At 52.2% G+C, this 24790-nt stretch overlaps 5 protein-coding genes across 5 annotated transcripts; 2 read left to right on the top strand and 3 right to left on the bottom strand.

The window, feature by feature from the left end:
* Nucleotides 1–2397: 2397 nt before the first annotated feature.
* On the top strand, nucleotides 2398–3251 carry BROUX77_006992 (uncharacterized protein; the record flags this gene model as incomplete). The annotated part of the gene is made up of 2 exons (XM_073752037.1): nucleotides 2398–2841; nucleotides 2919–3251. The coding sequence occupies 2 exons, from the start codon at nucleotides 2398–2400 to the stop codon at nucleotides 3249–3251; spliced, it is 777 nt and encodes a 258-aa protein (XP_073603139.1).
* Nucleotides 3252–3749: 498 nt separating this feature from the next.
* BROUX77_006991 (uncharacterized protein) lies at nucleotides 3750–7311 on the bottom strand (the record flags this gene model as incomplete). Its single annotated transcript, XM_073752036.1, has 2 exons — nucleotides 3750–3893; nucleotides 3961–7311. 2 exons carry the CDS (start codon nucleotides 7309–7311, stop codon nucleotides 3750–3752), a joined length of 3495 nt encoding a protein of 1164 aa, XP_073603138.1.
* An 848-nt stretch (nucleotides 7312–8159) lies between these two features.
* On the bottom strand, nucleotides 8160–10751 carry BROUX77_006990 (uncharacterized protein; the record flags this gene model as incomplete). Its single annotated transcript, XM_073752035.1, has 3 exons — nucleotides 8160–10125; nucleotides 10194–10354; nucleotides 10497–10751. The coding sequence occupies 3 exons, from the start codon at nucleotides 10749–10751 to the stop codon at nucleotides 8160–8162; spliced, it is 2382 nt and encodes a 793-aa protein (XP_073603137.1).
* A 3382-nt stretch (nucleotides 10752–14133) lies between these two features.
* On the top strand, nucleotides 14134–16348 carry BROUX77_006989 (uncharacterized protein; the record flags this gene model as incomplete). Its single annotated transcript, XM_073752034.1, has 2 exons — nucleotides 14134–14386; nucleotides 14457–16348. 2 exons carry the CDS (start codon nucleotides 14134–14136, stop codon nucleotides 16346–16348), a joined length of 2145 nt encoding a protein of 714 aa, XP_073603136.1.
* Nucleotides 16349–17261: 913 nt separating this feature from the next.
* Nucleotides 17262–19829, bottom strand: BROUX77_006988 (uncharacterized protein; the record flags this gene model as incomplete). Its single annotated transcript, XM_073752033.1, has 1 exon — nucleotides 17262–19829. One exon carries the CDS (start codon nucleotides 19827–19829, stop codon nucleotides 17262–17264), a length of 2568 nt encoding a protein of 855 aa, XP_073603135.1.
* Between the last annotated feature and the right edge of the window lie 4961 nt (nucleotides 19830–24790).

The raw sequence follows: 24790 nt of genomic DNA, 5'->3' as shown, positions 1-24790 counted from the left end.
GCGCTCGTGTTGCATTCCGGGGAGGGGGAAGGGGGGTTTCAGAGGGCCAAGGTGCAAAGGGCAGCCAGATGGCGGTATCACTTACCCATCGTATCGGTCGGTTGGTCGGTCGGTCGAGCGGTTGGTCGCAAGGCGTTGGCACTATGGAATGCGTGTTGGGATCGAAGCTAGCGGTCCCGTGAGCGGCGGCGAGGATCAAGGTCTTCGGCGAGCGTCCGACCAGAAAGGTACAAAGCTAAAAGGGCAATCTCAAGCGTCACAGTCCGTTTTCTATACGCGGTTGTTAGTGACTACATGCTCTGAAGCTGTCGAACAAGCAAGCTGCTTCTCTGAAAACAGGGAGCAGAGGAAGCAAAAGGAACAGGCGGTGAGCTCAAGCGGGCTTTGTGTGGCGGCTGTTCCGACTGTCTGTCTCTCCCTCTGGCTGGCAGGGTTGTCTGGTGTGAGGGGGTGTTCCTGAATCTCGCGATGGCTTGGGGCCAACAGCTTCTGCCACGCCAACCACGACACTTGACCGGGGGTGCCGGCTCGGAGATCGATCGACTTGCTGCTGGCCACTGCAAGTTTGAGAGGTCAAACACGCAAAAAGACGCCACGCCACGTTGACGAGCAAGTTGGCGCCATCAGCCCAGCACCAGAAACACGGCGATACTGTAGCACAAAGCACCACTAGAACAATTGTGCATGAGCCCAACGTACATCAGGACGCTTCCATAGAGCCGACCTTCCGTGGTGGTTGTGAGGGGGCAATGCGTGTACGGGGGCAGGTGAGTTGCGGGCAGGCCATGCCGCGGAGGGCCGTCAATTGACAGGCTTGATCGATACTCGGAATATCAAACACATGACAGACAAGCAAAGTACTGTCCCGCATTAACGAGGGAACGTAGTGGCAGAGCAGCAGGACGTAACAGTTCAAATGGTTATGGTATACATAGGGACGATGGCCGTGTTGGCCCGGGCCGGTACAGGGTACAGATACACATGGGCTGGGCCTGAGACTGGGACTGCAGGCGAGTTGCCCAGGCTACACAGGACACAGGGTAGCCAGCAGAGATAGAGTCCGCTGCAGACGCAGAAGCAGAGCAAATGCCAAACCTCCCCATGCCGTCGTTCTCTCCACCCAGCAAATACAGGCCAAGCCCATGCCATGTCTTGTCATGCATGTTATTCCAGCACCATCACCCCCATAGCCAGCCAGACCAACTAACCCCACGTAAACCAATAGACCATCGAGACCACATGCGGCGCCCAGGAGCCACACCATAGCAGCACCGCCAGCGAGGGGGCGGGTATTGGTACTGCCCTCCCCGGCCGGCGGCCAACGGGCAAGACTCCTGCCACTGGAGACGCCGCCAGACGGCACAGCAATGACCCCCAAGCAAAAGGAACAGCGGCTCACTAGCCAGCAGTTTGTCGAGGATACTCAACGCATCGCGGTCGATGGCATTGACGGAGAACTCAAACTCACACTTGAACGGGTCACTCAATCCGGGCGATTGTTTGTCGAGAACGCACAAAGCGACGGGGCACCGGGGGGAGCGAGCGGTCGGAATAAGAATCGATCGGGCCGGAGGTAGGCGATTGCGTTGGCAGCGGCGGTGCGGGATGCCAATTTAATTGAAGTTTTGTGGTGTTTGGATGGTGAAAGAACAGAAACCCAGAACACGAGAAAAAAGGCTGGCCTGCAAACAAAGAAGCTCCTGCATACATAATCATAATCGGCAAAGCCGTAAACAGGCAGGCAGGGGCAGGGCTGGGCTAGCGCGTTTTTCCAGCAGCCTCTCTTGCAAGGCTGGCTCGATGCACTCATACACCACCAGGACCCACTCTTATCCTATCCTCACTTCAGTCGGGGTCTCTGAAGCATACTTCTAAGGCTTGAACTATTGACAACATTTTATCTTGCTCTGTATCTGATCACATGTATGTTTAGTTTAGCCTTGCCTCAGACCGGCCAGTTGTTTCTGCTATTACCATGCTAAATTGCAAATAAAAGACAAATTTGAAGCAACCTGAGCCTCCGTGACCTGCTGCGTGGTACTACTTCCAGCTTAATGTTGAACCCTCAGCTTCAAACAATGTTCACCTTGGCCCGACCGCACTCACTACATCTACTTGTACTCACAATAAATACTTGAGTAAGCCAGCCTCAATCCCGCCAATGTTTGTCCTGGTGGTTAAGATGCCCTCGTAGAATTGTACAACGTCAAACTATTCTGTGTAACGATAGGGTCAGTAACCCCAAGCATAGGAAACCCGCAAAATTCATGATCCAATCAAAATCCATAACCAAATCCAACCGGCACACCTGACGTCAACACCAAAACTGCAAATCTTGTTTCTACAACAACCACATCGCCAAATTGACCACTCGCCCATCCAAAACCAATCCACACAATGGCGCTACCAATGCGACGACAGGCTCTGTGCCTATCTTCCCTTCGCACACAATACACAGTCCGCGCCGCCTGTCCATCCCGCGCCCACCCCTACCACTCATACGACCACCCATCGGCGCCAAGCCAGCACTTCACCCCAGCCGAAACCCAGATTCTCAGTGCCGCGTACAAGCATGTACCCGAGCTCGGCTTCACAACGGCCGCGCTGACTGCCGGAGCCCGCGACGCCGGCTTCCCGGAAATCACAACCGCCGCCGTCGCAGACGGTGCTTTTGCCCTGGTGCGCTGGCACCTGGTGCATGCGCGCTTGGCGTTGACGGGCCAGAGCAAGGCCCTGTTCGCCGAGGAGCCTGCGAGAAGCTCTGGCGTCGGGGAGCGGGTCGAGGCGCTGACTTGGGAGCGCTTGAAGGCCAACGCTGAAGTGGTTCACAAGTGGCAGGATGTTAGTGACACCCACTAGGAAACGCGAGATGTGTACTGAAGTAGCTAACTTCTGATTGTGTTTTTCTGTATAAATAGGCCCTAGCACTTATGGCGCAACCGTCATACCTCCCAGAGTCTGTTAAGGAGCTGGGAGCTCTGTCGGACGAAATCTACTTCCTGGCCGGCGACGCCTCAGTTGACTCGTCGTGGTACACCAAGCGTGGCTCCCTCAGCATGATATACGCATCGTCCGAGTTGTTCATGACAAATGACCGCTCGCAGGGTTTTGCCGAGACCAGACAATTTCTTAACCGCCGGCTGAGTGAAACTTCATCGCTGAGCAATGTAATGGGTGCTGTTGGCCAGTGGACCGGCTTCACGGCTAATGCTGCTCTCAATGTGCTGCGCAGTAAGGGTGTTAGAGTGTAGAGAAGAGAACCCGATGGAACCTTTCTTTTTTCCCGGGCTCGAGCTAATGCGCCGCTGTATCGTATTCGCCATGCTTCTGATTTTGCGTTGGCTTACTTGGTAGTGAGTTTGGGAAAAGAGAATGGCTACAACGGCCATTATCTGTAGTCATATGTTCTTGTTCTTGTGTATTATACTGGTTAGGAGTCAATGACAAACTGTCACCAGAGCCATTTCTCTATTTTACGTCAGTGTCCTAAATGTACTCCGACCAACATATGCACAAAGGAAAAAACAAAGGTCATGGTCCGCCCAGGATAACTAATTGCACAGCATAATGAAAAGAACAACCGCCTATTTATATGGTATCTATCGGTTTGCACCTCGGAAATAGGCTATCTCTAGATGATTGAATTCCGTGAAAGCTCCTTTTAGCCCACCGAAAATGAAAAAGAAAGGAAAAGAAGAAACTCTAGAGTAAATAAGGGACAGTAGAAAAGAAAATCAAAACACCTGGTCCTAGAACATTGACGTGAGCTGCCGTTGCCTGGGATCTGTAAGACGAATAACCTTGACGTCCTTGTCGAGTTCGGCACGGCCCTCGATGGCATTAGGCGTAATGAGGATATATTGCATTGAGACTGTGCGTCTTGCCGCAGTGATCTAGATAGGTAGTGTGTTAGTGCAAGAAACAATAATTAAAAGAAACACCCCTCAGGCAAGTCCTTACCAGCATATTCGTACTGATTGCACGGTTAACGTTGTCCATGAACACATCAAACTCATCCAGACAACGGATTGACGAGCCCATGGCCTCCCAGATAGACAGCAACATGCAGATAGAAGAAAACGACTTTTCGCCTCCGGACAGAGTGTTGGTGCTGCGGCCCTTGGCGTTCTTCCGATGCTCATCCGGCTCAACTTGAAGCGCGAGAAGCTTATCCTTGTGGTTGATAATCATTTTGCCACGGAAGCCTCGTTCGCTGAGCAGATATGAAAAGTTGACTCGCGTGCGCGCCGAAAGGTGGCGCTGGAAGAAGCGCCAGCGTTTGATGCGGTCGACGAGGGTGTTCTCGAGGGCCTCTTGTGTAAGCTTGAGCTCTTCAAAGAGCTTCTCGCCTTCCTTGAGCCTTTCCATAGCAAGTCTCTCGTTTTCGACAATCTCCTCGGCCGAACCGCCAAGCTTGCTCTCAAGCTCACGTAGCTGGTGCTGCAAAGACTTGAACTTGGCTGTGAGGTTCTCCATGTTCTCGCCAGGATCCATCTGTACTCGGCCTGGAGTGACGGCGAGAGCATCTTGTTCAAGCGTTAGTGCGTTGGATTGCTTTTTGGCTGCTTGCTCGCGGATTTGTTCCAGTTGTTCGTTGGCGCTTTCTAAGGATTCTTGAATGTTGAGCTTGTTTGCCTGCGCTACACGGAGGGCGTCTTCGTTGGTAGAGACTTTTGTCTTGACTTTGTTGATTCGTTGCATGAGTTCTGCCTTTTGCCCGCGAGATTCTCTTATTTGTTCTTGAGCCTCGCGCATGACGTCGGCCTCTTTAGTCTTGCGGTCGACAATGGCACCGTACTGTACACCGTGGTGTTGCTCGCTGTTTTCGTACTCTTCGAGATTGCTACGAAGCATGCGGAGGTGGTTGTCGCCACTCTCAAAATTGTCCAATTCACTCTCGAGATCGGTAATCAAATTTCGCGTTCGCCGCTGAGCCGAGTCCAAGTTTTTGACCTCGTATTCAATCTTTGAAATTTCGGTTTTATGTTGTTGACACAGATTCCGAGCAGTATTGACACGTTGCTTGATTTCATCCCACTCAGTGCTGAGATGTTGTTTATGCTCTTCGCGGCGCTTAATTTGGTCTTCAGCATCAGAACGCAAACGCGGGCTGCCATGGAAACGATCTATAGGCGTACTGCTGAAATTGGAGCCGTCCCGAGAAGATAGCATGATACCAGACCCCCGTTTAGATACGTGATCATGAAAGGTCAGACATCCGGCGCAGTTCTTGACCTTCCCGCCAAAGATGACAGACTCTGCTTCGGACCGGTTTTTGATGAGAATGACTTGCTCAATCGAGTGGTTGATGATGAGAGCGTCACGGACAGTGGTGTTGTCAAAATCAAGAACCCGCAGAATAGTGTCAAACTTTGGGTCCGGTTCTTTTTCTCTCAGATCGAGGGGCTGCGAAAATGTTTTGATAATGGAACATCCCTTCACATTGGCGGCAGCCATCAAACTTCTAAGTCGGTCCATGTCCGATTTTGTTGACACTAGGAAAGCTTGGGGCGTTTGACCAAGAAACTTTTCGATAATCGACGACCACTCGGGACGCTTCAGGGCCACAAACCGACCGATAGGACCAATGGGTTTGGACGACCAGCCAGACTCCCTATCGATGAGAGACAGGAGACGACCCACGTTTGGCGGGAAAGCATCGAGGAAGTTTAGCTTAGCACGATGAAGCTGTTTGATTTCGTCGTCAATCTGGCCAATTTCAGAGCCTTTGGTGCGGGATTCGGCTTCAACGCGCCCAAGAGAAGACTTGGCGCTTTCGAGGTTTTGGTGAAGGTCGGGCAACGACGTGCGGAGATTGTTGCACGCGTCAATGTTCTCTTTGAGCGTCGCCTTGGCATCGTCTAGCTCCTGCTGCTTATTTGCCCGCGCATCACCGGTAGCAGCATTGAGACGTTCCTCTTCTTCTTTTATTTTTTCCTTGGTTTGTTGAATATCGTCTCGGGCTGCTTGCCATTGGCTCTTGGCCATGCGTTCTTCCTGGAAAAGCTTGTGTACGGTTTCCTTGATCTTGTTAAACTGGGACTCCGTCTCAGAGTACTTTTCCTCAAAGGCCTCGGCTTCTTCAGTGGTAGAAGTGAGATCCTCTTTGAACTTGAGAATGCGAGCCATGATGGCATCAATGTTGGCAAGAGCGGCTTGACGCTGTTGATCAAGCTGCTGGACCTTGGTTTCCTGGGCTTCAAGCTTCCGGTTCTCCTCGGCTGTGGCCTCTTCCATCTTGACAACCTGTGCCCAAATAAGTTTCTGACGAATGAGCTGCAGCTTTTCACGCATTTGGCTGTTTCCGCGGACAATAGAGGCCAGACGGTGAGCTTGGTCTAGATCAGATTGGAGGCGTGCCAAATGGCCGTCATGAGAACTGAGTTTGGCTTTGGTGTTTTCAAGGGACTCTTCCATAAGACGATAGTCACGGTCCAAAGACTCGAGTTGGACGCCTTGTATAAAGTACTTGTATTTTATAGCACTGGAAGCAGAATTGAGAAACTGCCGGGCGTTGTCCTGAGAAAGGATATTTAACGGATTGTCAACCTGCAGGCAAAAGTGTTCAACAACCTCATCGATCGTCACACGGGTGGTGGAAATAGTGCGGCTCCCCGTCCCATTTTTGACTTTGAAGCCGGATATGCCGTTCTTGTTGAAGTGACGCTCAATGACGATCGACTCGCCATATACATCAGGCTGATATGCGCCATCTCCGCGGTTCTTCAGCTTGACTTGGATGAGCGACGACTCTTTGCCTTCTTTGATGAAAGCTTTGAGACTTCCTCCACGATTAGTTGAGCTGGCTTTGGCACCTAGACACAGCGTGATGGCAGTGAGGACGGCACTTTTGCCGCTTCCGTTCTCGCCGACGACAAAGTTGATCAGCGGGCCAAGATCGACGTGCAGGCGTTCGTGGCACATGAAGTTTACGCAAGTCACAGACTCGATGATGCCACTCTCGGCTGCAGAGGTGGTGCTCGTTTGGACGGACCTGCTCAGGACTTTTTGGGTAGCCATACGGTCGTCGAACTCCTCGTGTTGTAGATGTTCCCAGTCGGCATCACGCATGATTTCGTACTGGGTGCGGGGTGGTGTGTTGCCACGCTCGCCTCGGAGGGGGTCTTCTTCATCGGAAGCTTCGCCCGCATCCTGGGACCCGTTTGGTTGCGACATCGGGGGTTCTGTGTCGTGGACTCGAGGCCGTTTGCGGTGCGCATTTGAGCTTTGGCCGGAGCGCGGGGGACTATCGACGTCCTCGTCATTGTCTCCGTCCTCGTGCGATTGATAGGGTCGTTTATGTGAAGGCATGGATATTGGGCTACGGCTTGCTGTTAGGCACGAGTAGTAAAGGGCTGGGCTGGCTTCGGCCTTTCTCACAGTCTAGCGAGCATAAACTCGAAGTGGTGCAGGCGGGAGGCGTGATGTCCAAGCTGCTGGAAGAGCTTTGGACAGGAGACGTATCGGCGACGTACAAGGGAGTATGTGTATGTACTTGTCGCTGTCTTTTGAGGGCGGGAGTTGCGCGGGGGATAGGGATCAGGACAGCTCTACAGATCAGCCGGGTACATCTTGGCAAAGCAAAAAACAAAGGAGCAGTTTGTCAGCGAACCAGTTGTCCCTGGAGTCGAGATCGTAGGCGAAGTTTGTTAAGTTAAAAGTTGGGTCAAGGATGGATTTACTATTGCGACGGCCTCCTCCCCCCGAAATGTGATGATCGTTTTTTGGCAGGAACAGGGGAGCAGACGCGTCTGAATTTCGCGTAAAGTAGTTGCTGATAGCGCGTGCATAAGTAAAGTTGTGCAGGGCCAAAACTATGCAACAGTGGTACAAGAGCGGATGCATTATGGTGCATAAAAAAAGAGTTGAACACTTTACGCTTTTGACATCATCAAGATCACGGAAAGACAAGCTGATGGTTGTTGAGCAAAATAGTGCCAATACGTGAAATAATCAAATCAAAAACTAACATAGGTATATACCAGAAACAGAAAAACCAACTACTCCGCGCAAAAAAAGCAACGCATCATTCGCAAATCATAGACAAACCACCTCCTATATCGGTGCAAACAACACCCGTACCCCTTCATTATTGCGTATTTTGAGACGTGAGAATGCGCAAGGCATCGGCAGCCTTGACATTGCCTGGCAGCATCTGTTTACCAGGACTGGGGGCCGATAAATGAGCCATCATCAGGAAGAGTCTTGGTGACAGCCGCTTCGTTGGCGTCCAGGTTGTTGTTGAAGACGGTGTTGCCCCACCACTCGGGGAACTCGGCATTGCCCAGACCGAGACTGAGCGCAACGACAACGATGCACAGCGCCGTTCCAATGTCCAGCGCGCCGGACAGAACATAGTTGTAACGACTCCACCAACCGTTCCAGCGACTGCGGATGAAGGCGTTGAAAAGCAGACCGACGATGCACCACTGCGCCAGGTACCATGTGGTCGCAGGAGGGATCATGCCGGCAGCACCAAAGATGGCGGGCCAAAAAACGTAGCGGATGAAGCTGCGAGGGTAGCGGCGGGCCAGGAAGTACTGGGCAATCGGGAGAACACCGCCGACCAGCCACATCCAGTTTGTCCAATCGTAGATGGCACCAGCGCCAAAGATGCGCTTGGGTCCGATGACACCCCAGATGACAGAGGCGTTGTAAAAGGTGCGAGAGCCCGGGCAGGTCAAGCCCTGCTTTTGTCCTGTAGTGCAGATGCCGTCAATGTTGTTGCGGAGGAAGTTGTAGGTTGCAATCTGCACAAACGACAGCCAGATAACAGCAAAGGCCTGGGCGGCAAACATGGTGCGAGGAGGGATTTTCATGTAGTGGCCAATCTTCATGTCGGAAACATACGCAAGACCATTGTAGCAGGTCATGTAGCCCCAAGATTTGAACAGCATCATGGCAATAGGGCGGCCGGGCAGCATGTAGCCAATAATCATTTCGGTGATGACATTCAGGCCGGTCTGCTGATTGGTGATGGCCTGAATAATGCCCACGGGAAGAATAAAGAACACGGCAATCAAAATGCAGATAATATAGGCCCACCAGGGAAGATGAGTAGACCAAGCCTGCGAGGCAATCATGCCAAAGGCAAACGACAATCCGAAGATGGACATGAACCACCATTCGGGAGCCTCCTTGTAGCGGCGCATCAGCTTCAGGTGAACATCCGGCGGCTCATACTTGAGATCCTGGGTGCGGGCAATAATGTCCTGACCGTAGAACAGGGCGACGTGAACAATAGTAGAGACCAGGCCAGCAAAGCCCATGCCGTAAGAGAGCGAGAAGGCGGGCCCCAGGAGCAGAGGAGAGTACTCCTGGTAGGCGGTCTCGTTGAACTCAAACGTAGATGTTAGGATGCGCGACGTGTTGTAGGGCAGAGCAAAATGATCAAAGTTTCTGTTGGCGGAGATGGGTAGGTACTTCATGTACTCGGGACCAGCAAAAGCCAGACCAATGCAGCCCAGCAACATGACCAGAATTCCAAAAGCCACGTTCCAGATGGCAAAGGCCGGCGTCTGAAGAGGCGACAGCAAAAAGCCGGAGATGATGGACCAGTCGAAGGAGATGGGGAGCAGACCGAGGCCGGTCTGGCCGCCGAGAATCTGATTGACCAGGACATTGTTGGGTGCGATCCAAGTAGCAAAGGTGAAGATCTGGAGGAACTGAGCAAAGACCTGGGGAATCCACTCATAGACAAAGGTACAGCCGGCAACAACGAGGAAGAAGGTGTATCGGCCCATGGACCAGCCGTTGGTAAGAGACGGGTCAGAGGGAGAATGGTCGTGCAAAGAGAACATGACAGTGGTGAAAATCAGGGTGGCTGGCCAAACCATAGAGGCCGGCCACACCAGGAAGCGCCGCAAGACTCCCGCGAGGCCAAAGCCCATGGCCTGGGTTGAAAGGATAAGCAGGATCTGAAAGCCCCAGCCGAAATACTGGTCGTAGAACAGCTCCTGGGCCAGCAAAATATCAATAGCATACGAGGCAGTGGCGCCAGCAGCAGTCATGATGGTGATGATGGTGTGTTCCTTGACGGTGAACTCGCCAGGGTTAAGAGGTATCACCTCGCCAAAGAGATGGAAATCATAGTCGGGCATGTACTTTCCCCAGGCGACACCCATGCTAGAGAAGAACGGCGCATGTTAACAAAGAGGCTCAATGGAAAGATGTAGGAGACGGAGACACCTTACGGGTAGCAGATCAACTGAACAACAGTGGCCGAGATGGCAATGGGAGAGCGGCGCAGGCCGAGCAGAATGTTGCAGGCGGCAACAATGGTGCAAAGGAGGCCACCAATGACCCAAGCACGAATGGTGCTACAGGCCATCTCAGGATCATCAGTGTTGGGCACCTGGTCCAAGGGTTCTGTTAGCGGGCGGCAGATTGGCGAAGCGGCAGACTACAGCGTCGTCGCAGCACACACGCGGGCAAAACAAAAGAAAACAGGGGTTTTGTTTTGGGGACCAGCACAGAGAAACAGAAGAGCGACTTACAGCAGCGCGGACCTCGGCGTAGGGAGAGTTGTCTTCGTACAGCGTCTGCCCAACAGCAGCCTTTTTCTCAGCATCGCCAGCTTGGAGCGTCTCGTCGACCTGGTCGAGCGTGTCAACATCCAGGAAGGGATCCCACTTGCCGATCTTGCGCATGCGTGCCAGCTGGTCGGGAGCATCGAGACTTGAGGTGCTTGCGTCACCTTGGGCGTCGACGACAGGCCCATCGGCCTGTTTTCTACGCCAGGAGAAGCCCATGTTTGGAGGGTGTGATGATGCTGATGTCCAGGTGCAGAACAAGCAAGACCCGTCAGGAATAAGGAGGAAAAGGGCGCCGGCTGGTGGCGTGGCGTGGCGTGGCGAGGCGAGGCGAGGGTGTTTTGTGGCTGTAGAAGGGAGAGGAATGAGGGAGCGTGCAGAAACTGGTGCATGTAGTTATTCAAGAATGCGCAGAGACAGGCCAAAGGGTCTTATACTCTCGTCGACGAATGTGTGAATATGTCGCGCAGCACCAGTCGGCTGGGGTATGACTTGGCCTGGTGTTAGTGACTAGTTAGCTGGTGGTAGGATCCCTCCGCCGATATGGCGCTGAAAGAGGTAACGATACGCAAGGCAAGCATACTCTTTTTGGGCTAGATGGATAAAAAATACAAGCATTGGTGAGCCACGTCTTTCCAATCTTCCATCACGCTACCAAGCTAAGCCTGGAGCGTCCGATTGGAGGGGGCTGCACCGGCGTCCATGGCTGTAGTATGGCGTATGTAGCATTCCCACCCGGCCGGCCTTAGCCCTGTTTGGCCAGGGTGTTCCACGATTCGGCCAAGGTTGTGGCAGATTAAGTTTATAGTCCCAATTGCCTCAGTCTGTCGGTCAGCAAAGACAACTGACACATGGCAAGCCGGGGTCTGAGAGTGTGTCACCCTTTCCCCTCAGCGCATATCTGCAAGTATCGCTCCTCCTCGACTACGCCCTCCAACGCCACGTCCCAGAAAGGCAGGAGATCAAGGTCAAGTAACTATGCTATCATGAGAGCACAAGTCTCAATGAAGCCCGCCAATCATGTGATGTGGGGGAGTGATCACGATAACAACACGAGTAGATGCCAGCACACAGAAACCAGTCTGTTATCTTCAGCCAGCCCAATACACCCCCAGATACCAGGCGGACCAACCCCGAAAGAAAAGGGACCTTTGTCTGGCACCTTTACTATCTCGACTAATCAGCCAGAGACACCATGACCTCGGGACTGGTGATGTCATGCTAATCAAACCTCCGGCCTTGCCACGATAAGACGTTGTGGGGAGTGGGAGAGGCAGTCCGGGGCGGAATTCCTAGCAAGTCTCTATGGGGTCTTGGTCACTTACATGATTGGATTTTACATCTTCATTGTTCACAGCAGCGGGAGAGCCAGGATCTCGTGGCGGGCCCTGCACATGTGCTTGGCGTTTTCTTGGCCCTGCACTTGGAAAACATCTCTTGGCTTTTGCTTGGCTGCGAGAGGCTTAACCTGACGACAGCTCTTGGGGCATTTAAGCAGGCCTTTGGGAATGCAAGTAGACATGCAGTCTCTAGAAGCAGTGCCGTCCACCAAGAAGCAGTGGTGTCGGCTTGTATGTACAAGCAGCCAAGCGCAAGCACGACGGAATCACAGCTACACTACACTTGCAAGTGGGCAGTCTACCCGCCGGCTTAGCCATCCAATCGAATGCGCCCTTTGGCGGATTTGTCTTGATGCCCCTCAATTTCACCATCGACGTGATTTGCAGCAGCAACATAGCCGGCAGATTAAGCAGGGGAGCAGCATGTTGCGTGGTGCGTGTTGCACTGGCTGTAACTGACTCGGCGAGCTAAAAAGAGGGACTTCTGTAAAAGGTGAATAGACGAGAGGCGTCGTTATCGGGCGGGCCTTTTGTATGTGGTTGACATGCTGAGATGGGGATAGAGGCCAGGCGTGGTGTGGGGGAAACCTGCAGAGAAGCCCGGCAGCAGCAGCGGGAGGCCCGGGGTGTTGATCGGAGATCGTACGAGATCACCTGCGTCCAATATCTATCTCCCCGGCGGTTCTATGCCGGAATGGTCTTTGCCAGACACTGGTAACATGGTACTTGAGTACATGGCAGCCGATATCCTGCACCCATGTGCATGCTTGTCGTACTTGTACTCGAGCCTGTGGGCTGGGCTGCTGGGAGCTCTCTTCTGGTAGTCAGTGGCAGGATGAGACAGCAGAACACAGGCCCAGAGCGGCTAGTTGTGTGGTCTTTAATTGTCAGTCATTTGCGATCCAGGAACAAATGGGCATTAGTGGCCTCGCAGGAAGACGAAGCTCGGCTTGGACGGGATTGAGCCGAGAAGAAGAACACGGCAAAATTGACTAGTTCTGGACATGCGTAGTTAGGCCTCCGAGTCAACCCTAGACTAGGCCACCCTAACCCCAGACCCGCTCCCGCTACAGCTGCGTGCGCAAAGGTTCCCTCCCGATCGGAGTCCACGAGCAAAACAGGGAAGCTAACTGTTTTTTAGGATCTCCATCCTACCGGCCCTAGTTCCCTGTCCCGGCTTCTGCTTGGATGCCATATCAAAGCTCTCTTGTTCTGTTCCCTTTTTTTTTGCTTTATTCTGGCGATATCGCTCGAACATCGGCTCCTTGCCTGGGCGCTTTGCTGATCACTAGCCACCACAGAAAAAAAAAGTCGGTCTCTCTTGCAGGTCTCGGCACCCGCCGCCCGCCCCAATCACCCACCACGTGGCCGACGACAAACCACGACGACGACAGCCAAAGCAAGTGACTATGCTGCTTTGTTTTGTCTTTCCTGTGGCCTTTGCCCTGATACCTCGCGCTAGTGCGTCTCAGGCCTCATTTCCGTGCAATCACGCTGCCCTTGGCGTATCGTCTTGCTTTCTACCAGCAGCATTGGAACTTTTTGCAGCCGCCGCTCCATTTTCAGCACTAGTAGATGCATGCTGGCCAGAAGCTTAATTCTGGAAGAAACAGGCTAACAAAAGGCCCCTCTGCTTCGGGTCCACTTGTGCGAGACACTAGAAGCTCCAAAGTAACCCTCCCCCCTCCATCCATGCTTTACCACAGCCAACAATACACGCCGCCAATGTAACCATATGCAACTGTAGCAATGTACAAGTAGAGGCGCCCCTTCAACAGGACGCGAGCACAGTCCCCCACGTCTGGCCATCACTTGTACCGACCCCGACTTCGACTTCCAAAACTGCCTCCTCCTTGTCCCCGTGGACTGCACCCAAAGTCCAGGAGATGTGATATCAAGCAGATCTAAGTCTCCCACATCCCATGTTTCAACACCAGACGACAAAAGGCCCCTACAGCTGCCCTACGGCTAATTCTTTAGGCTAGAGCGTTGTCATGTTGCTGGCCTTATTCTGCCTTCACGTCGTGGCTGCTGTCAAACTCAATTCTTGCATGCAGATCGGACTAGGGTTAAAGTCATCCGGCCAGGGCTAGGGTTGCCCATGGTGAATTCTTTGGTGGAGTTTAAACACAGGCAGAGAATGTAGTGTTGGGACCGCGACGGGCCATGCATCATGAGATTTACACTGGCTTCCGGAAATACTAACCCAATTTTAACAAAGCTAACCAGTTAGCTGGCAAATAAACCCCCACCGGCACATCATGGAGATGCCTTCTTTACACACAAATGGCGAATCTCTCGAGGCCAACACACTTGGACTGGAGCCAAACCGGTTGCTTCCTGAGAATACCGCCGAGTATCAGCTTTTCATTATCGGCCGGCAGCTGTGCGCGCGCCAGCAGCTGTCTCGCCTGCAAGAAGTTCGAAGGGAGTTTGCTCGGCTCCGGTCAACTCTGACCAAGGACTATATCTGGTACAAGGAAAACGATTCGTTGCAAACCAAGGACGATACTCGTAAGTGATCCGCCCAACACCCACTTGATGATGTGCTACGCTGCTTGTGAATATAGCTGACTAGATTCAGGTCTCATCCATCTGGCTAGCACTATTGAGTATGGAGACTCTGTTGATGATGAATGGCTTATGGTGTATCTTCTCCGTCAGCTCAGCCTGTCGTTTCCTGATCTCTGGGTCCGCATCTCGGATAGTGATGGCGAGTTTCTTTTGGTTGAAGCGGCCAGCGCTGTTCCAAAATGGCTGAGCCCCGAGATGGACCGTTTTCGAGTTTGGCTGCACCGTGGCCAGCTGCTTGTTTTGCCACCATTTGATTTGGATCTGTCGTTAGAGACCATCCCTCGATCCAGTAGCCTGAGTAGAGACACAGAACGACATGTTCTGTCGCTTGAACAGGCAGTCCAGAGCATCACACAAAGAGTGTGCAATCCAAATAGCATAGGCACCAAGTCTCAAAGTGCAGCCAGTGCGGCGGCTGCTGTAGCTGCAAGTTATGGTCTGTACCATTCTGAGGTACTGGAGAAAGAGGCCTTTCACCGGATGAGAAACTTCCCAGATCAGATTAACCAGATGCTGCATCACTCACTGCTAACTATCCCACGAAAGCTGGCTTATATTTTACATGAACGATCCAAGTCTGTTGCACCAGCAGTCGAGGCCTTCTATCTACGAGATCCGGTGTCACTGAAGCCCATATTAGCAACTTCTGGAGACAGCCCATCATCTTCTTCCAAACGTCTCAACTTCCCACCGATAGACCTCGTCACTATAAGCGTTAAATTCACCAAAGTCCTATTTGCTCAACTTCGGTCCCAGAGATTCGAAACACCGCCGATATGGACACAGGCTATTGCCAAGGCCAGAGCAACAACCGAGAAGCTGCTACAAGACGAGGCACAGCTCATAATGGATCGGATTGAGCTGGGCATGAAGCTGACTACGGGCTTCGAGATCCTGGCTGCCAAAGCTGAACAGAGCGACAACCGACTTGTCCGCGAGATATCTATCCTTCTTGAAGACATCGAAGTTGATGGTCACGATGCGCTCCCAACCCCCGAGGAAATGGCAAAGTGGGAGGGTGCTAGCCGCGATGACGATGATTCATGGCTTGACATTGACTTTAACGAGTTTGAGCGTGAGCTTGAGGGCAAAAAAACGGCAGCAGCGCCTTCTACATCTTCGTCTCCATCTGATACGAAGAATAAGACTGCTAGTGGGTTTGGTGATGCAAATGCCCAGGAAAGTCTCCGAAAAATTGTTTCTCGCTTTGAAACGTTTCTCAATGATGAGAGTGCAGGAATTGACGGCGTCAATATCCGAGAATGCGATATAGAAGACGAGGACAACGACAATGACCACGACGATGACGACGGTGGAAACATGAACGGCTCGGATTCAGACTCTGAAGATAACGATGGGCCAGAAGCCGACAAGGGTTTTGATGTTGAATTTGACGAAAACGCCTTCACGAAAATGATGAAAGAGGTACTCACGCTTCAATCCACTTTGGATTCCTCAACAGCCCATATGCCCAAGCCCGAGAACCCTCGCACCCTCTCCAACAAGGACCAGGAAATGGAAGAAGCCGTAGAGCTCATGCACCAGATGGAAGCCGAACTCAAACGCCACGGCGCCCTAACCCTCGACGACCCATCCACCGCCACAGCTCCCAGAACCAAGGCAAAACTCAAGACGTCAGCAGGCTTATCCATTCCCCAGGCTTCGCGCGCTGTGACCCACGGCGCAGCACATTCATTTGCAGGCGACGATTTAACCGATGACTCGGAAGATGATGCCGACGCCGACGACGCCGACCAAGAACTCGATATTGACTTCAACCTCGCCAAAAACTTGCTCGAGAGCTTCAAGAGCCAAGGCGGCGCCGCCGGCCCGGCGAGTAACCTGCTCGGCCTAATGGGATTCCAGCTTCCGCGCGACGAGGGGTCGGGGGATGAGGCATGAGAGAGAGAGAGAGAGAGAGGGAGAGAGAGAGATGCCCGCAGGAGGAAATACTTTTTTTTTTTGCGCGAGTCAAGTCCCGTTGGCAATGGTCGTGGACGTCGATTCCGTCATGGCGTTGTATTATGCCAGATGGTAAGAGGCAAAAAGAAAAACAGAAAACGGCAAAACTCTTAGCCTTAGTTCAAGTATTGAAAAAAAGAAAAAAAAGAAACGCCTTGCACATACATACATATATACAAAGTCGCCCTGCTCTGGCTGTCAAGAGATGTGCCCAAAAGCGGAGACATCTTTGACAACCACCGGAACCTACCCAAACCATTCATTCACTTGCCAAACACCAACCAATATGTTATCTGCAGAAAAAAAAAAAAAGAAAAAGAAACATGGGCGCTGTGTAACGCGAGCCCTTGAACCTCATTGTATTAAGCACCACATCAACTACGGATTCAAAGCACCACGGACGGCTGCTGCACCGAACAAATATATCACGAATAAAAAAAAATTAAAGAGACAAGTGTAGTATTAGAAATTCCAACACTGAGGGGGAATTAGATGAAACTGTTGAAAAAAAAAAAAAAAAAGTAAATTAAAAAAAAGAGGACGCTCAAAACACAATTGACCCGCAGAGATGATGATACTTGATACACAACAAGTAGCTACAAAAAAACAAGAAAAGACTTTCCGGCCCCGAAAGTGAAAAAAAATCCAAATCTCCAAACAAAAATGGAATCCCAATAACTCGCTCAGCAAATCACCCACGCACGCCAGCACCTCTACAGTATAGAAAAAAAGAAAATAAAGAACATCATGTCATGGCATGTCATAGCATGCTCAGTTTAGCCACACGCCTGGAAAGGGGGAAGAACAACAAGAAGAAAATAGGCTGCAAAAAAGCCCAAAAAAACACACTTCATCAATGGTCTTGTCCTAACGGCGACGACGGCGCCACCGCACAAGCGTACGCCCGATGCTGCGCCCCGCCCTCGCCCGCCTCCCTGCTCAACGCCGACCGCGGTCTCTTGGCTGGCGACATTTCGCCGCTGGGCCTCCGGTGGTTTGGCGGCATGGTCGTCGGCCTGGCCTTGTGCGGTGATGGCGAGCCGCGGGCAATCGGGATGCCATTGTCGTCAAGGGCGTCGAGTTTTGAGATGGCCAGCATCAGGCGCCGGCGCGCGGCCATCTCCGTGGCCGTGTTGGCTGTTTTGGGGCGGGCGAACTGCGCGGTGATGCGCGAGACGGCGTGGTAGCATTCATAGAGCAGGATGCGGACGTAGGCGTTTTGCGAGTCCTCGACGAGACCTGACCATTGTTCGGAGTACTGGTGAGACATGGAACTGCTTCTGTAAGAAGTATTTTGGCTCATGGGGAGCTCCGGGTAGTTCATCGGGTCGTTGAATCCCTGTAGTAAATCAGAGGAGGGCTGGTAGCTAAAGACTTCGGCAAACAACGGATCACCAAAGACACAAATGCTCCAGTCTACAAGACCGGTGACAGTCACATTCGGGTCGTATATTGTCCGGTCTGGCAGCGGCTGCCCTGCAGAAGCATACATAGAAGCTGGTTTTCTTGAGCGATAGCCCTCGTCATACTGCATCATCCGGGACCTTGCATCTTTGACAAGAGACGACATTCGCATTTGCTCGGGAGGCGATAGTCTCAACATGTCTTCGTCGCGTAAAGCTAGCGTGTTGCCATCAATACCAGCATCAACACAAACCAAACTGGGGCGCGTAACGTGCCGTAACAAGGGTAAAAAGCGCTCAACGTTGGTCCGAATGCTGTTGAAGGGCAGAGTAACGTATAGATCTTCTCCATCTCGAAGAGCGCCTTCCAGCAAGCGATGAAACGCCAGCTCCCAGGTATTTGCCGTCCAATCTTGAACATGGTCAAAGCAAAATTGCGATTGGCAATGTGGCCCGTTGAGAACGTTGGTAACGGGGCCAAATTGCCCAGTTGGCGACTGTAGTCTAGCGAGCTTTTGAAGCATACCTCCGACCTGAAAGTCAACGCTTTTGCGTTCACGCTGTGAAAGGGGAGGCTTCATATGGGAAACCGCGGTACCCCAGGGGCTCTTTTTAATGTTGTAAGTCTTATGCGATATCATCTCAAGTTGGGGTCGGCCATGGAATAGTAAGACTGGAAACATGACGTGCAGGTCGGAATCGATGGTAGAGTAATAGTCGAATGACGAGGGTAATGTTGAAGGGCTCTTGTATGGATGAGAAGATGTAAGAGTCATTGGAGAATCAGGCAAGCTTTGAGAGGCGATTCGCGAAGATTGAGTGGCGTGGTAGTCGACAGGACGGAGAACGTTGGGGCGACTGTGTTGATGGCGACTCTTGGGGGTGGTGTTCCTTGATGGACTATAAGGGGAGGATGGCGATGATGTGTAAGAGTCAGAGGTAGAGGGGAATGCAGATGAAGATGAAGATGGAGACGAAGGCAACTGATATTGAGACTTTGCCGCAGGGTGTAGTTGGTGTTCTGAAATCCAACTCAAAAGCACAGCTTCAGACTCTAAAGAGAGCTTTTCAGTACGAAGGAGGTTGTTCATGTCGCTGGGGCCAACTGATACAAGTACTGGAAGTCCGTCAACTTCAGCGTCAAAGAATGTGTTAAAAGGGTGGTTCAAGCGAAGCCAGCGACAGTTTTCGACGGTGGCGTTGGGGAGTACACGAGTTATAGCAACTTTGACGTCGGTTAGTGATTTGATCAGCATTGGCTTTGTAAGCTGGGCTTGTGCCAGGGCTTGTGCACTATTGGGGAATACAGTTGGGCAGGGAGAGGATTCGCCAGAGCGCCCAGACACAGAGACAGAGTTAGAAACAGGTCTAGGTATAGGCGCAAATGTATCTGTATAGGTCGAAATGGATGTAGTCTTGGCTTGGGAAGGAAGGTCTCCGGCACTAGTAGCCGAGCGAAGCCTAAATTCCGAAAGATTCTTAGACTTTTCGTCGCCTCTGTTCTGCAATGCAGAATATTCTACAAAATTCGAGGAGTTCTGACCAATATTTTTCGGGCATGACCCCGACTGGGTCAAGGGTGTAGAAGTGGCGGTGGTGATAGTGATTGCAGCCGTAGACAAGGGTAGTTCAGGATTCTGGTTAGCCCCAGGACTAAAGATATCAAGGGCACGCGGCGAAGACAAGGGATCAATTGCCGCTTTTGGTGTAGGCGGAATTGAGCTGTTGGTTGCTTCAGCTGAAAATGGCGGAGAGAGGGGCGGAAGAGATGGCGATTGACAAGGAGCTGCTGTATTCTGTGGCGGGACTAATTCCGCGCTCGGCGTGTAAGCTTCAGGGAGGGCGGAATTTTTTGCGTCGGTGGTGTCAATTGTGCGTGTAGCGGTAGAAACAATGCCCTGATTCTTGTCAGAATCAGTCGATGAGCATTTATCTAGCCAGAGAGAAGATTGAGTTGAAGAAGTATTAGACCGAGCGAGGTTGTTTTGCGCTGAGTCGTCAGTTGATGAGACACACATTGAAATGTAGACAGTGACAAGCGAATGCTTCAACACGGACAGCAGTTTTGTGTTTGATGCGACCGAAGGGCTGCGAGATTGGATAAGAGCCGTAAGGACTGTGGTGGTGTAGTGTAGTTACTGAGGTGTATCTGTCTCGAACGTGCTGCTAGGAGTCTGCGTTTAAAAACCCCTCCCCCAAAGACTTGAGCCACACAGAGACAGGATGAATCTCTCTGTAGGTTCGACGTTTTGGTGGCAAGAGTTATACAGGGTGGCAGTCCTAGTTCGTACCGAGCAGTGTTAGACTCACTCGGCAAAACAGGGAAAATTGCAAGAGAATGCTGAGTCTGAAAGACAGTGAATAAGCTGGTCTCAAATACTCGTGTTTCACAGAATGTAGCCGTAGGAGACTTTCTGTGAATATAGGCGAGCACAAAGCAGTCGAGTATGGGAAAAGCCTCTCTGGCAAAGACCAAGAGAAATGGGAATGCAAGACACTGCGGAAGAAGACAGACTACGCATAGAAAATAAGGAAAAGGAAGCAGAAAGAGCGGGCAAAGGAGGCGCGAGAAAAAGGACAGAGTCGAGATGAGCCGTCATCAACTTGTGCTTGCAAATGGAAACAGTATCGAACACTGGACTTGAAACTTTTGCGGGTTAGAGAAGAGAGTTACAGCAAGTGATGAGAACTCGTGCGCACGGGATCTGATATATAAACTTCTGGACTGGACCACTCACGCAAGAAATGGAAGGGCCAGTGGAGAATATCGGGAAGAGTAAACGTAGTCCTCAAGAACAAAGATGTTAAGATGTAGGATTGAACAAACGAGAAAGCGGAGATAAAGCTGGATAAGAGCGGAGACGGAAACGAATGGAAGTAGATAGGTCACAGCTCTAACTTGCGTCGTCTTCTCTATGCTACCCACAGCTTCACATGGAGCCCACCCCAATGTTTGAAGTAAGAGCTGTGCAGTTTCCAACAGATGATGACTGTCACTGCCCACCATGTAGATCAACAAAAGGACGGAACAGAGTCGAGACAGATTCCAGAGACAGATCACCTCCCTCTTTCTTCGCTTGATTGAACCCGCAAGGGCAAGTCTGCTCTTGACTAGACCTGAGTAGCGACTTAGCCCTTAGCCGGGCTGTCTTGCTATCCCGTTTTCCACAGACTAGCGAGCGAGCGGGTGTCAGACCGCACGGAACCAGTCGAATAGTGGTGGTGGCCAAGGGTTAGGCCAAGGGAGGTTGCGGGGATGTAGGTGGTAGAGGGATTCGGAGGCGGAGAGTGTAGATACGCAGGAGTGTCTGCGGAGAAGGAGGGAAATGTGAATGTACCGGATGCATAGGTAGATGCAAAGATCAAGTCAGATGATGCGAAATGAAGCTCCGTCTGACAACTAGGATATTGGGATGTACCGCAAAAGGAGCCAGATAAACAGGGTAGTAGAGGTTGGAATGCCGATAGAAGAGTCAGGAGGGCGCATGGCTCCAAGTGTCGGGTCAGGAGCTAGCCGGAGTGTATAGAGCAAAGGCCAACAGGCGGGCAGAGGAAGAGAGAGGGGTGGGTATCACACACACATAGGCCAATGCGTAGCCAGCCAGGGTTCCCTAGAAGCTTATCATCCAGCGAAGATGGAGATGGAGCAGACCACATGCATGGACTGTTGTGTCAAGGCCGACAGGGAAGAGACAGAGACCAGCAGCTGCCGGCAAACGAGTGGGAGTGTATGTATCCGGAGATATTAACGTGGACTAAGGATGACGATGATGCGGACGGGACGTGTGTGTTGGCTAAACCAAACGCGAGATCAGAAATCACGGCTCGCTTGTTGTTTGCAAATAAAAGTAGGGCTCCCGTGAACAAGGGTAGACGCAGCTCTTACCTAGGTTAACGTAGGCGACACGGCCAGCAAATGGGGTGGGTGGAAGCAAGAAGCAGACTCGGGTGGAATACAAAAGATAGACGGCTACAGCAGTGGACACGCAGCTTATGGGACAGCACATGCGCCACAGACGACGACAGCAGGATCTGTCCAGGATGGAGTCCAAGTCCGCGGGCCGGAGAATGGAGCGGATAGCGGTGCCACGGCTGGTGAGATGGCAGCGCCAGGAAGAACGAAGTTTGCCTGGTACTTTGCGTGGTGGTCGTGGCTGTAGTGCTCTCTTGGCGAGGCGGGCTCAGCAGCCGGACGCTTGGACTTAAACAGGCCCAGGGATCGCTGGGGAGGAGAGGAGGGGGGTGGACTGGGTCTGGCGGAGAGGAGGAGCCACAGTGAGTCGGCAATATAGGTTACCAGAGAGGCCAGCGGTCATCTAAAGGGCAAACGTGTGGAGTTCACCAAGCGCAACATCGGCAGAGACTTCGCCGGAGACTTGATTCGGGCCGGGTGACGGGGGCGGAAGTGGGCAACAAAGATGAGTCCACGGGAAAAGTTTTAGATGGAGATGCGTGGCCTCGGCGCGGTGATTGATAGAAGGCCGTGGAATCGGACGGCCAAGGAAGGAGCTTGATCCTCCGTGATGTTCTACAGAAAGAGGCAGGCACGCTAGGCCGGACCTAGTACTCTGGGCAGTTTCTGCGTGAAGAAAAAAAGACTATAAAAAGAAAAGCGAGAAGCGGAAACGGAAGCAATCTCGACTTCAACTTCAATCTCGGGCTCCCTCTGTTGGAGTTCCGCCGGTGCGGGCTTTCTTCTTGGCCTGGGCTGCGGATGATTCCCGGAGGCAATGGGCTTGCTGGCGAGGTGTGAAATGTGAGATGTGTGGTGTGCGGTTTGTAAACAAGCATGTAACTATGTACACATGCATGCCTAACTACATGTGTATGTACTTACTGGCTGGTACAGACCCTTGGGGGCTCTTGGTCTTGTTACCAGCGGGCTCTGCTTTCTTAGTGTCCAAGCTTAGAGTCAAGCTTCGTCATCCAGTCTCCCACAAGCGAGAAAGGATGAGTTTGACAAGGCACAACCATCCAAGGATCAAAACAAAGCCGCTGCACCTGGTCTGGGTGGCCCTGGCGGAACTTGCAGGAACTCCCAGCAAGTCTCAAAGATCTCACCGTGACCGCTGTCGGTCTGTCTGCTCTGGCTCTGGCCAGCTATCACGCCAAATCTCAACAACAGTGTTGCAGTGGCCCTTTCTCTTTGCCAGCCCCCTCGCTCCCCTCCCCGCTCCCCTCCCCGCTCCCCTCATTTCCAACAAAGAAAGACACAAGTGGCTTGCGTTACTCGAAGCGTCTTTCACAAGCGACAGGGTGAGCGTGTTGCCCCCAGTCATCATGTTCTGGAATACATATAAAGGCCATACCATGCGCACAACCAAGGCACGGCACGGCACTACTCGAAGCTTAGTACTGCTACACCTGTCATATGCAGACTCCAAACTCCGCGATGAGAGCGAGTGTCCTCTTCCCTCTCAGCTCCGGCAATGAATGCCCCATCCCCGTTCTGGCGAGCACTGGCTCGGGCGAGACAACCTAAAAGGACTTGTCTGGCCGGCGGGCCAAGCGCATTTCCGCACAGGCTCCCTTCCATGCTTACTTACATGCGGCCCACGCTGCGGTTCCAGGGTTCTCTGATATGGCTTCATGCCATGCCATGCCACGCCAGCCAGCTTCTCGCCTGGCTCTTTGTTAGGCGAGAGTGGTGGAGACACCACCGCGGCCGCCAGGCGTAATTAGCTCACGAGGCCGCCTCATATATACCTCACCAGAAGTACTCCGACTCTCTGGCGCTCCTGGACCAGCAGATCAAACCAAGTCCCGTTCCACCTGCGCTGCCCTCCTCGCCCAAGAGCGAAAATGCAGGGAACGTGAAGGCGCAAAGATCCAAGGTTGCGTTGCTGGACAAGGAGATCAGCAAGGTGGGCTCTTTCTCGCTCCCAGACGCCTCCTATTGGCCAGAACAAGCGAACGCATCGCATCCTGTCTTGGGCGAATAAATGGATCTGGGTGTCAAGCTTTTTTTTTTCTTTTCTGGATATCCGTTTTGTGGGGCCCTAGTAACACCAAATCCTGCCGGCATCAACCCGCTCTCCAGGCGTACAAGTGGAGGCAGAGATTTATATGCATGTATCTATGTACATGCATATATACAAAGAGCCACGAAGAAAAGAGGCGACAAGGACAAAGACACCAGCCCGCACACACGTCTGACGGCCTGGCAATTCACACGGCGCCATGGGAGCCCGTGTGTCCAGCAATTGCCAATGCACGAACAAGCAGACTCCTCCCACCAGCCTGACACCATCCAAACGATTCCCGCCGCATTGCCCTGTTGTCCCTGGCTTCACCTCTCCCCTCATGCCAGCAGCCGAAGATCAACATCAACAGGTCGCCAGCGAGCATTCAGCCCGTCCTGCAGGCTCAAAGACAGGCCACATCCAGAAAACAAAAAAGAAAGAAAAAAAAAAGGCACAGCCAGTCGCCAAACCACCTCTGCCAGCCAATATTTCAGTCGAGATGTCCATAGTGGATCCCCCTCGCCCCTTCTAAGCGAGCAGCAAAAAGGGGGATAAGATGTGCACTGCTTTTTTTTTTGTTCCGCACTTTAAAACTTGTATCGCTATATCGTGGCAGAGACTGCTTCTTAATTCCGCCCCCTGCACATATGTAGTATGTATGTACATACATACATACATACATACATATTAGACGCTTCTCTTTTCGTCTGATATGGGTTTCGGCTCTCAGATTGAGCCAATCAGAGCCCCTCCCCCCGTCGCCCTCCCTTTGTGATTTGTTTTCTTCAGCTCGCTGGAACTTGTGTAAACAGGCTGGCCGGCTCGAAAACATTACGCGGTTAGGTCTCATTTTGCACTTCGTTTCTGCTTCTTGGAGTTTTCTAGACTGTATCAGAACAGTGCTGTGGGCGAATCCTTTTGTTTTATCTCCGCACGAGATATCTCCAGCTTTGTGGGATCCAAGTACATATGTAGTTATTGTCACCACCATGTTCTGTTCTTAGGGTTCGGATGTA

Source organism: Berkeleyomyces rouxiae (genome assembly GCF_048999995.1).
Source record: "Berkeleyomyces rouxiae strain 22BRR77 chromosome Unknown BrBRR77_ptg000009l, whole genome shotgun sequence".
NCBI lineage: Eukaryota > Fungi > Ascomycota > Sordariomycetes > Microascales > Ceratocystidaceae > Berkeleyomyces > Berkeleyomyces rouxiae.
This window is presented reverse-complemented; position numbering and strand designations above follow the sequence as displayed.